Source organism: Mchenga conophoros, linkage group LG3 (genome assembly GCF_057382185.1).
Source record: "Mchenga conophoros isolate Kocher_MC1m ecotype Shallow Benthic linkage group LG3, M_conophoros_male_GT1.1, whole genome shotgun sequence".
Taxonomy (NCBI): Eukaryota; Metazoa; Chordata; class Actinopteri; order Cichliformes; family Cichlidae; genus Mchenga; species Mchenga conophoros.
Genome location: NC_140528.1, coordinates 26,991,465 through 27,004,173, shown reverse-complemented (window position 1 = coordinate 27,004,173; position 12,709 = coordinate 26,991,465). Strand labels below are relative to the sequence as shown.

The 12,709-nt window shown below is 42.5% G+C and overlaps 1 protein-coding gene and 1 pseudogene across 5 annotated transcripts in view; one reads left to right on the top strand and one right to left on the bottom strand.

Moving 5' to 3' along the window:
- LOC146577939 (protein NLRC3-like) overlaps positions 1-10,832 on the bottom strand; it is a 37,023-nt gene extending 26,191 nt beyond the window's left edge. Inside the window, exons 1-9 of one of the 5 annotated variants that reach the window (XM_085268450.1) lie at positions 10,614-10,832; positions 9,162-9,265; positions 8,985-9,077; positions 8,699-8,809; positions 5,130-5,270; positions 4,750-4,848; positions 4,091-4,169; positions 2,791-2,995; positions 865-2,662 (exon numbers count right to left, since the gene is read on the bottom strand). In XM_085268450.1, the coding sequence (XP_085124576.1) occupies positions 865-2,662; positions 2,791-2,995; positions 4,091-4,169; positions 4,750-4,848; positions 5,130-5,270; positions 8,699-8,809; positions 8,985-9,077; positions 9,162-9,238 (2,603 nt within the window). In that variant the 5' untranslated portion in view covers positions 9,239-9,265; positions 10,614-10,832. The other 4 variants (XM_085268453.1, XM_085268451.1, XM_085268452.1 and 1 more) reach the window with 4 other exon arrangements.
- Positions 10,833-10,837: 5 nt separating this feature from the next.
- LOC146577938 (zinc finger BED domain-containing protein 4-like) overlaps positions 10,838-12,709 on the top strand; it is a 3,012-nt pseudogene continuing 1,140 nt past the window's right edge.

The following is a 12,709-nucleotide window of genomic DNA, read 5'->3' as shown; positions in this document are numbered from 1 at the left end:
GTGCACGACATCGGAGAGACTGAAAAACAATCAAGCATGCAGATCTAACAACAGGAAACCAGAAGAAACATGAGGAATATGATTGAATCTGTCAGCAGCTGCAGATCCTTGGAGCTGTACTGGTGATGCTGATTGTAACATATAGAAGTGAACTCTTCAGCTGAGCAGTGCACTGATGCAGAGCAATAAGACCAGAGGAGCAATGAGGGAGTTGATGGTTATCACCTATGGCTCCATCACAGTCTTTGAACGTCTTCAGTCAGTACAGAATGATGCTGCGAGGCTTTTAACCAGCACATGAAACAGACTGGACATTACTCCAGTTTAATCTCTTCACACTGGTAACCAGTTCATTTTAGGCGTTATTTAAAGATTTAGTCCTTACTTTTAGTCCCAGTCTATATTTCTGACTTTCTACAATCCTACAGCTCTTCTCACATCTGAGATCTTCCAGTCAAAGGCTTTTACTGGTCCCACTAACTCATTTATTCAGACTCTAGTATTCAGAGTGGCCTTTAACTAGTTTTAGGCTGTATGATGTTCAGTGTTTGCTGTTTAATGTTTTTATCTTCTGTGTTTTTATTGCCTGTTTCTATTGTAAAGCACTTTGTGGTTTTTGACCTGTGAAAGCTGCTGTTTAAATAAAGTTTACTTACAGGATGATTCTGGACGTGACTTTGATAAAAGCTGACACCCAGATATGTTTAAGACACTCTGACATTTACTGCTGCTATCAAACATTAACTATAATATACTGTATTTAGTGCTGATGATGATTTAGTTAAATCTGTTTAAGTTTTAAGGGTCCATCACACATTACACTGTTTATGTGATAAATAAAGGAATGAACACATATTTACTTACAGAGCCTTATTGGAGGCTTTGACCACTGGCAGCAGCCTCAGAAGAGCCTCCTCTGAAGCAGAGTATTTATTCAGGTCAAACACATCGAGGTCTTTTTCTGATGACAGTAAGATGAAGACCAGAGCTGACCACTGAGCAGGAGACAGTAAATCTGTGGAGAGACTTCCTGATCTCAGGGACTGTTGGATCTCCTCCACTAGAGAACGATCATTCAGTTCATTCAGACAGTGGAACAGATTGATGCTTTTCTCTGCAGACAGATTCTCACTGAGCTTCTTCTTGATGTACTGGACTGTTTCCTGATTGGTCTGTGAGCTACTTCCTGTCTGTGTCAGCAGACCTCGTAGGAGAGTCTGATTGGTCTGCAGTGAAAGACCCAGGAGGAAGCGGAGGAACAAGTCCAGGTGTCCATTTGGACTCTGTAAGGCCTTGTCCACAGCACTCTGGTAGAAGTGTTTCTCTGCAGATTCTCTTGTTTCAGAGTTCTTGGAGGTTGTTTGTTGTTCTTCCAGCAGATTGAGTCCAGAGTTGATGAAGGTCAGATGGACATGAAGAGCAGCCAGAAACTCCTGAACACTCAGATGGATGAAGCAGAACACCTTGTCCTGGTACAGTCCTCTCTCCTCTTTAAAGATCTGTGTGAACACTCCTGAGTACACTGAGGCTGCTCTGATATCGATGCCACACTCTGTCAGGTCTGATTCATAGAAGATCAGGTTTCCTTTCTGCAGCTGTTCAAAAGCCAGTTTTCCCAGAGACTCCATCATCTTCCTGCTCTCTGGACTCCAGTGTGGATCTGTCTCAGCTCCTCCATCATACTTGACCTTCTTCACTTTGGCCTGAACCACCAGGAAGTGGATGTACATCTCAGTCAGGGTCTTGGGCAGCTGTCCTCCCTCTCTGGTTTCCAGCACATCGTCCAGAACTGTAGCAGTGATCCAGCAGAAGACTGGGATGTGGCACATGATGTGGAGGCTTCGTGATGTCTTGATGTGGGAGATGATCCTGCTGGCCTGCTCCTCATCTCTGAATCTCTTCCTGAAGTACTCCTCCTTCTGTGGGTCAGTGAACCCTCTGACCTCTGTCACCATGCCAACACAGTCAGGAGGGATCTGATTGGCTGCTGCAGGTCGTGTGGTTATCCAGAGGCGAGCAGAGGGAAGCAGTTTCCCCCTGATGAGGTTTATCAGCAGCAGATCCACTGAGGTGGACTTTCTAGGGTCAGTTAGGATTGTAGTTTTGTGGAAGTCCAGAGGAAGTCGACACTCATCCAGACCATCAAAGATGAACACAACCTGGAAGTCTTCAAAGCTGCAGATTCCTGCTTCTTTGGTTTCAGTAAAGAAGTGATGAACAAGTCCCACCAAGCTGAACTTTTCCTCTTTCAGCACATTCAGCTCTCTGAAAGTGAATGGAAATATGAACTGGATGTCCTGGTTGGCTTTGTCTTCAGCCCAGTCCAGGCTGTATTTCTGTGTTAAGACTGTTTTCCCAATGCCAGCCACTCCCTTTGTCAGCACTGTTCTGATTGGTTCATCTCTTCCAGGTGAGGCTTTAAAGATGTCTTCTTGTCTGATGGTTGTTTCTGGTCTGTCTGGTTTCCTGGATGCTGTTTCAATCTGTCTGACCTCATGTTCATCATTGACCTCTGCAGTCCCTCCCTCTGTGATGTAGAGCTCTGTGTAGATCTGATTCAGGAGGGTTGGGTTTCCTGCTTTAGCGATGCCCTCAAACACACACTGGAACTTCTTCTTCAGGGTGGATTTAAGGGTACGATGACAAACTGGAGCTTGAAGTTCTGAATGAGAAGAAAAATAAACACTCAATTCCAAAAAGAACTAATCTTTAAAACATGTTGCTCCATCTTCCATCTCTGGAAAATGTTCATTTATCCAGCAGCTTAAATCTTTAGATAAATCCTCTTACTGCTCTGCAGACGGTCAGCCAGCTCCTCCTGCTTCATTCTCCTCAGGAAGTCCACTGTGATCTTCACAAATGCCTCTCTGCTGCTGCTCCTCTGCTCATCATCCTCCCTCTGAAACTCCAAGCACTGGGGCTTATTTGGATTCAGAGCCTTCTGGATCTTCTTCAGTTCGTTCTTCACAAAAGTGATGATGTTGTCCTCCAGCAGCTGGAACAGAATATTTATGAATGACCCACCACTCTGAACTTCAGTCTACACAACATCCACTTCTTTACGATCAAGGGGCATATCATCCACGAACTCTTCACCAATTGTAATTTTGACTTTATCTGATTAACTGAGACATTCTCCACAGTTCCATGATCCCAAAACATTGATTCTGTTCATATGAGTGCAGTGATTTCAGTGGGAGAAACATTTCACTGATGTTCAGAGCTGAACTACCAACAGGTTGATGATCGAAGCCAGAAACTTGGAGATGTTATAGGTGACAGAGTTGATCGTACAGACAGCTGGTCTTAAAGGTTCACTCTGTTTACACATACAGATCAGTATTTAAGGTTTGACTCTCATCATCCACTGGAGCACAAACTGGGCGTCATCAGGACACTACAACACAGAGCGAACGCCATCCCCACAGACACAGCAGCCAGGGAGGCAGAAGAACACATCAAGAAGGTCCTGAGGAAATGTGAACGCTGGTTTGAGGGCGGAGTCAAGGAGGTCATTTATGTGAAAGGGGAAAGACCATCTCTGAATCATTTTCAGTCCTCGTACAGGAACCTTCTTCAAGCTAAATCCAAGTGTGTTAGACCAGAGTTAACTTGATAGACATGTGTGGGTGTGTAACTCTTAGAAGCTGATTGGCTGCTTTTTATGGGGGCTGGGTCTTTGGAAAGTGAGCAAACCACAGTTTTAGTAACACACCCTGAACTGCACACTTTAACAAACAACATGAGATTTTAACAGTAATGTAAAAATCCTGTGATTCACTGTTATTAAGCACAAACACATCTATGGCCCCGTTTCCATTAGTAGCTGCTCACATCGACTCACCACAGGTCACCACGACTGGACTGGATCCACTGGTTTCCATTACAGTTGAGTTCCACCTAATGTGGTCGTCTCAATACAGCCGAGTGTCGACTCACATCATCAGTAAGTGCTAATGCTGCTAATTTACATCATGTTTGTCATTTACAAAGTTATTAAAGAAACAGTTATTCAGCTATGAAAGGGACCTATAAATAAATGCATTATTATTAATATTATTAATAAAGTAGTTGTTGTACAAGTACAGACCATAAACATGGAGTCCAGCTGTGTTTGATGCTGCTGGGCAGACTGACCACTGGGAACCTCTGAGCTCTGCTGCTCCACTCTGTGGAGGAACCATGGACACACACACATGAAGCCACTTTCATTATTAAAATGTGAATTTAGCCTCTAAAAGCTGTGTTCAGTCAGTGTTGCTGCTTCCCTGTGTCTGACGTATGTGCTTCTGAAAGAACTGTTAAATATCCCCGTAAACACTTTTAAACCTGTGAAAAAACCTTTTTAGAACAGTTTAAGCTGTTATATGTTGCACTGAATTTATTGATTGATTTCCATCCACACCACTGTGGTTCAGTGTTGTCCTGATGGAGTAACAGCAGCCAGTATGATCCAGGCTTTAGCTGCTGGGTCTCTGTGTGACCTCTCAGACTGTTTAACAGATCAGACACAAAGAGAATCAGAGCAGCTCTGTTCTTTAAAGACAAACATGAACCCACTCAGGTCACACTTTCCCCACAGATATGAGCATCACTGTCCTCAAACAGCAAATGACCAAGTCGAACATTTGGATCTTTTCTCTTTCATTCTTTTCTTTTTAATGAATCTTTGTAACAATCTGAGGATGTTTCAGGTCATATTTATCCAGGAAACACAAACATGTAAAGGAGTCATCACAGCTCTCTGACCTCGTTGCTCCAGGTTCACCACTGTAGTATGGAGGTTCATCTTTGGACCGGTCACTCCTCACACTCCAGCTGGGTCCTGCAGACTGTGACCTCTGACCTCTGCAGACACAAACATGTTTTATTCAATGATAAATTCTCTGATAAAGTGATTGAAGCAGCTGTGATCACACAGACTGCAGATGATGCAGCTGTTTCCTGTCAGTAACATCCTCTTAGATTAGAGTTCAGCTTCTTACAGGAAAACTGGACAAAACTGATTTTGGTTACAAACTCATTTTCATTTCCTCTCAGCTCACAAACACAGTCAGACAATCAACCAGAGTCAACACTGATTATAATGTCAGTGCAGAATTATTTCTCAGTGAGTTCAGCTCTCTCACCTCGTTGCTCCAGGTTCACCACTGAAGTGTGGAGGAAGATTTTTGGACCGGTCACTCCTCACAGAGGGACAGCTGGACCCTGCAGACTCTGCTCTGTCCTCCTCTTCCTCCATCATCATCTTCTTGTGGACTTCAGTCAGTCTGAGAGGTAAACCACAAACACTCAGTGAGTTCACATTAACAGAAGTAACTGAGTTACAGTCGCTGACCTCTGACCTGTCATGTAACCTAGAAACCAGGTCACATGATCCACACCAGGGATCTGAGAAACCTGATCTCACCTGCTGACTCTGAAATTTAAGACCTTCCAACAACAAACCAAAAAAGCAACACATGGACAGAACATTAGGAACAGCTCTGAGTACGATACAGTCAGCTCACTGTAAACTCCGACCTCAGCATCAAACTACATTAAAGCTCTTTTATGGTCACTCAGACACTTTAGGACCACATGATGTTCATGCATGATATCTGTGACTGTCAGAGTTCAACATGTGAACTTCATACATGTAACATGTTCTTGTGTTCATGTAACAGTAATAAATATCAGTTTTTACATTTGAATCTGGCAGAGAGCATCTATTGTTTTATTTACAGTGAAAAGAATATTAATAAAAATATTTATATAAGAAATAAAAATAAATGAATAAATAAAATGATGAAGCTAAATGAAGTCTTTGTATTTACTGCGTTACAGTCAGTGCTTCTTCTTCTACACTTTCATATTTTAAAAAGTGAGATAACAAAGCTTCAGACTGATACAACATCTACATGCTAACTGTTATTCCTATTCAAATATCGTATTAAAATTATTATTACATACTGACCGCACATTACTGTAACATTAATACTTTGAGATAAAACACTAAATGTATTTAAACAGGTTAAAATAAACACCGATTTATTCTATTTAAATATAGACTGTGATATAAAATCATCTTTAAATGTTTTGAGCGGCCGGCCCGGGTTCAGGTCCGGCCCACGGCCGTTTGCCACATGTCTTTCCCTTTTCTGTCAGTCTTCTCTGTAACTATCTAATAAAATGTATTTAAAAAATGTTCTCAGTGACTAAAAGTCTGAGTGACATGACTCTGCTCTCTGTGGGAAACAGTCAATGCCACTTCCTGTTGGAGCAAAGTCAACAGGACCTTATTTTCCTGTTCACACACGTAAAAACAGGAACGCATGAAGAAAGAATGTAAGTCATTTATGCTAAAAACGTCAACTGACTCAGTAAAGTGTGATTCACAATCAAAATATCATTTAATCAATGATTTATGGAAATGAGAAAAATGTTATTTTAGAGAAGACAAACTGAATCAGTCCAACATTTTCATAGATCCTGATCACTGTGCAAACTTTGTGTCATGGTCCTGGGCCATGTTGGCCCAGTACTCTTAGTTTTGTGTGTTTTGTATTTTGTTCTTTATTTATGCCGTGGTTCCTCGGTTGTTCAGTTAAGATGTTCCTTATTTGGTTACCTCCCGTGTATCTGTGAGCCCAGATACACAGAGGGTTTTATTCCATGTTTTCCCCGTTATGTCTGTGCTCTCTCTCCTCCTGTCTGCACCTCTGTGTACTTCCTGTTTTACTTTGACAGTCTCTCGTCAGTATGTGTCATGTTGTGTTCACTGCTGCCCTGTCTCATTACGATTATCTGTGTCAGCTGTTCCCCGTGTGCTCCCACTTCCCTCGTTAACCCTCTGTGTATTCATGTGCATGTCTCCCTCAGTTCAGTGTCGCGTCGTCAACGTCTCCTGAGTTCAGTTCCTGTCTCCGTGAGTTTTGCGTTTGGGGCCTCATCTGCCTTCACATAACTTTATTGAGTAGAAACAGATTTTTTTGTTTCATTTCCCTTCAAAATGGTCAGACTGGTTCAGTGTGAAGTTCACTGAGGCCACCTACTGGAAATGACACTATGAATGTGAACATACCAATACCAGCTCAGCTCTGACATCCTGTTTACTTTGAGTGGAACAAAACTTTTTTATATGCAGTCAGTTTCTCTGTTTCCAGTCTATAGATCCAGTCACACTTTCTACCTTCACCTGTGCAGTAAAGCCTGAGAGCAGAGCTGAAACCAAGCGTCCAATCAGGGAGCAGCAACCATCCTGTGATGAAAGATTTATTTCACTGAAAGCTCGTTTCAACCTGTTGAAGTCATGAATGAAAGTGCAGACTGAGAGTGGATCACATGATGTTTGAGGTGTGTCATGTGACATGTTCAGTATTGTCACACATGTCTAGATTGTCCCTGATATCATAGCTGCTCAAACACTGATGATTATATTTGAAGAATTATTCCTGATGGCAGCAAAGTTTGAATGGAGCTCTCTGTCTGTGCTGATTTGTCGCCCTCTGGAGGTCAAAGCACAAACTGCATGATGTCACTGTAACCACCACAGTGACAGGAAGTGTTTTTATGACTGAAACACTGATTACTGGGGAAATGTGATCAAATATCCATTAGATTCTGGCTGCTGTATTTTTTAAACAGCTGAAAACTCTCATGCAGAGAAAGATTATGTTTTATAACCCATCAGATAATCTTGTGTCTTAATGACAAAATTGATCAGCCTGATAATTCACACGTTTGCTATTTTTACCAGCTTTTCTTCCTGCCTTCAAATAAACTTTATTAACACAGCAGCCTTTTCCCAGCCAAGCATTTAAAGCTCACACACATCCATTCAGAGCTTCTGACACTAAATACTGCACACAGATTTCCTCTTACACCATCACTCACCTTGATTCTGGATCATGTGTGAACATCTTCATATGTTTCTAATGTTACATTGGATTTTTTGGAAAATGATTTTTTCAGATTAACTGACACATTATTTTTGACAAAGACTTTGATGCAAGTTTACCTGGTAATGATACAACAGCCTCTCTTCATTTCATGGATGAGAAAGAGGAACATCAACCAGACACAACAAGGTAACACGTGTTGCCTAACGTAGATATTAACAAGAACTCTTAGAGAAAAATATTTTGAGTTTCTTTGGACGTCTCTACGTGAGCCTGAAATGACTGTTTACACCTTGTCAGGAACAACACTGATGAAATGAGTGAGGTAATCTCTTCCCTGACCACCTCTGACTCGAGACTGACTTTAATTTGACTTCTTATGGAATGACATTAATGTCAACAGCTCCATTGGAGAAAAAAACAAAAGTCCGTTAAATTACATACTAAACTAGACTCAATTAAAACAAATGACATACTTTTAATCACATATCACTTTGGAGACATTGAAAAATACATTTTTTAATTTTAATTTTATTTTCTGACAATATTTACTTTTGCTCCTACATTTTAAACAAATATCTGCACCTTACGTCTTCAAAGAACGGCCGTTGCTTTAACATTAATTTGAGGTGAGTCGATGTTATTGATGGTCCTACTGTGAGGAGTCTAAATGTTGGACATGTTTTACAGGATAAAGGAACTCCTCACTCAGTGACTTCCTTTCAGATGCAGTTTAGAGACCAGGAAACAGCATCAAGCAGATCATTTAAATCAGACAGCAAAGGGACAGCAAAGACTTCATGTTACTAACAGCTCACCTCTCTGCAGCAGACACAGGCTGGCCTTTAAAATTAATGGGACGATCTTCAGACCGGTCACTCTTACAGGACACACAGCTGGGTCCAGGTGCATGTTTGTGTTTAGTTCCTCTGATTAAAATAGTTAAAAACAGACAATTCTGTCACAAAATGCATCTTAAAACCAGATAAACTGACAGTTACAGCTGAGCCCTTAGAGACACTGCTGTCCTACAGAGATGCTTTTTAAAAACCAGGAAACATTAAAATCATTTAAATCAAAGACTTCATGTTGCTAACAGCTCACCTCTCTGCAGCAGAGACTTTAAAATTAATGGGACGGTCTGCAGACTGGTCACTCTTACAGGACACAGAGCTGGGTGGAGGTCCAGGCTGGTTCCTGTGAATAATGATGGAGCAGTGATGTGAGTGCTGAGCTGTGACATGGAGAAGAGTCATGGACAGTTAGAGATGGTCATCTCACCTCTGAGCTTTGGTCTGGCTCTCTCTGGCTCTTTTAGAGGGAGGGGCTCCCTCCTCTCTGTCCTCACACTGATCCATGCTGCTCAGCTCACACACACTTTCTACCTGCAGAGGAAACACAAATCATTCATGTGCACATGTTTACTAACATTTACAAATGTGTGCAGGGATTTGTGTGAAACCTCTGAGGACTCACCAAGTCCTGTTTCGATCCACACAACACAAAAAAATCCGAAAACACTAAAACTATTTTACAAACGCACACATCCTAACGTGAGTAAACACTGATGATTTACCAAGTTCATCAGTGACACACATACACACGTGTCTTTACTATCGACCAGACTCGCGCACGCAGGACATTTTAGCAGGTTTCAGCACTGACACGTTCTTTAATGAAATCTTTTACCGGGTTGGGAGGCACACGGCGTGTCTCCCTGTCGCCATGGTTACTCTCTGTCCTCCGTATTACAGTGAGCGGTGCTTTGATTTTCCCTGGTAGCCTTTCTATTGTCTCATCAACTTATGGTGCGCCATTTCCCGTTTTGTTGTTCTCAATAAAGTTTGAAAAAAGACAGAAGCTGTGCTGCTGTTCAGCGCTGACGTCACTGTGAGCAGCTGCATGACTTCATGAATCAGTGTGAGAGACGTAATGACCTGTGGAGCAATGCGTGTTTCCAGATGCATGAACACAGATTTACTTATTCATCCGAGAATACTGAACAAACATCCGGCGACTACGGAGCCCCGCAGGGGACATGGGAGAAAAAAAATTAGGGAGGAAAAAAAAAATTAAGACGGACTTTTGCGAAATCTCGCAAAACAAACTCGGGATCTCGCAAAAGTATTGCGAGAGCTCGCAAAAGTTTTAGCCGCATTCTTCGGAGGCCGCCAGCTCGAAGCCGACCGGGAGGTCGAGGCACGATGTGCTGGGAAAGCGGTGTTCCTCCCGGCTGTAGTAGGTCTCGACCTCCCGTTAGCTTCGAGCTAGTGGGTGTCAGATCTCCAAAAACGTCGGAGCACTTTTGCAAATATGTGATGTCTTGTAAACCGAGCAGGTATCTGACGTTTACACAACTACATTCACGCCTCAAAATATCTTAAAAGTGTATTTTGTGACCCAGAAAGAGTCATATTACAACTAAGTAGCTGCCGCCATTGTTGGAATTCAACTTTCGCCAGAAAGTTTTGCGAGATCTCGCAATACTTTTGCGAGCTCTCGCAAAAGTCCGTCTTAATTTCTTTTTTTCTCCCTAATTTTTTTTTCTCCCATGTCCCCTGGGGGGCTCCGTAGGCGACAGCCTCAAACACGGAGACTAACGGAAAACTTTTCTTCTTCTCTTCAAAGTAAAGCAACAGAAGAGCGAGCAGAGCAAGAAATGGCATCTACAGACCAAATATTCGCTGCGTATTTTCTGTTTGTCGCAGAAACATCTGTTTCCACGTCACTTACCGGGCCTCGTTGGTCCAGCTGTGAGTCCGTTACCGTGAACTATGGAGCGGCAGATTTGTGCTAAGCTGCACACAGCTGATGTTAGCCAGGAAACATTACTTTAATGGAGAGACCGGAAATACAAACGCACACAGCTTCTTGTGTGAAGAAATCAAACATGAACATTTACATTACCGGACAAAGACGATCAGCAAACTATAGGCTCAGAAAAAAGGGAAGTTTGAGCAGGAAGGAAACGCGCAGAGAGGCGTTTGAGGACAACTTCAAAATAAGGACCATCGAAACACTGTGTGCTGCGTTCAGGTGCACCTCGGAAACTCCCTCCTCTCTGGCAGGCTGTGATTTATTTCTGCTTCCTGTTTGAAGGACAAACATCCGTCATCACTTTGTTGTTCTTCTTCCTGCAGCGTTTGAATATTTCAGCACTAAACTGATGATTATATTTGAAGAATTATTCCTGATGGCAGCAAAGTTTGAATGGAGCTCTCTGTCTGTGCTGATTTGTCGCCCTCTGGAGGTCAAAGCACAAACTGCATGATGTCACTGTAACCACCACAGTGACAGGAAGTGTTTTTAAATGACTGAAACACTGAAATGATGCTAACGGCTGTCGTTAGGCTCACTGACAGCAGTGCTGATGTGTTCATGTCAAACACTGGCTCAGGTCAGACTCCTGACATGGCTGCTCTCAGACTCACAGGAGCTCTGACCTTTGACCTCCTAACACTAACCATTTTAGTCTCTTTGCATCTTTACATGCAAATCCAACGAGACTGTAGCCGAACAAAAGAGGCTGGAAGCTGTTCTATCAATGATGTTCATACCAGAGTTCCTGTTTCCAGCTCAGACGTGTTAAACGCTGCTGCTCTGCTACATTTGTCATTTCCTGCTTTCACTACCATCCATGTCAAAGTGCTGAAGTCATCTGATCACTTTAATGCAGTAAAACAGGAGCTGTAAGTCTGACATTTATTTACTGGACTCTTTAATGAAGACAGTGCGTTTATTTACAGTCAGGTAAATAACCAGTACACAATAAATCCCCGGAGCTCCCTTGACTCCCGTGTCTCACTCAAACGTCTGTGCTCGTGCTCCCGTGTTTCCTGTGCATGCTGTCCTGTTCTGTCCATAACACATCACAGTTCAAAACAACTGTGTTTAATTTGCAATGAGAGCATGGTCGTGTTTAATGTCTGAGCCAGGGAAATGTTGTTTTGGTTAGAAAATCTGGCCCACCTCAGTGTGTAATTGCTATGGCAAAGACACAGCGCCTGCAGTGTTTTGCACACACACTTCAGCTGGTGGTGAGAGATGGTTTGTCAGAGACCAAAGTGGCATCTCCTTCACTTTCAAAGTCATCTAAGCTCAGCTCTCTACTGCACACAAGCACAACATTCAAAGATGTGTTTGAAGCTGAATTTGGTGAACAGAAAGCGATCCCTGCAGCTGTAATCACAAGATGGAATTCAACACTGAGACAAGTGAAGGCACTTCTCCAATGTGAACATCTAAAAAGCTGTTCTTGAAATGGCTGGGCACAAGGAGTTATTATTCACAACACGAGAGCGGAACCTGTTGAAGGAGATGGTGGACATCTTGAAGCCTTTTGGAGAAGCAACAGATTTGACACAAGGTGAGAAAATAGTCACGATTAGTGCTGTTGTTCCATCCGTGCTGTCCCTCAATCACCACCTGGAGAAACTGAAGCCTCAAGTCCATTTCCTGAATGGTCTGGTCAGGAGCCTCCAAGCATCTTTGAACAAAAGATTTCTTGGAATCTTTATCCGTGTGCGAATGGCTAGAGCCGAAGATGGGATCACTGCCCCCTTTTCAGATCCAGTGTACCTTAAAGCAGCTGCTTTGGATCCAGCATTTTCTCTGTTGTGGGTGGAACAACATGTGTTGGGCAGTTGTGACATAAAGACAGAGGTGACACAAAAAGTTGAAGGTAAAGATTGAATATAGTTTATTTTTGTCTAAAATTGTAATAAAGGCTCTTTTGCTGTTGTTAATTTGTTTTGCCAGATCTGATCCTGCAAGATGCAGCAGATCCTGCAAAGTCAGAGCACCTGTGAGTCCTGGTGAGGAACACCAAG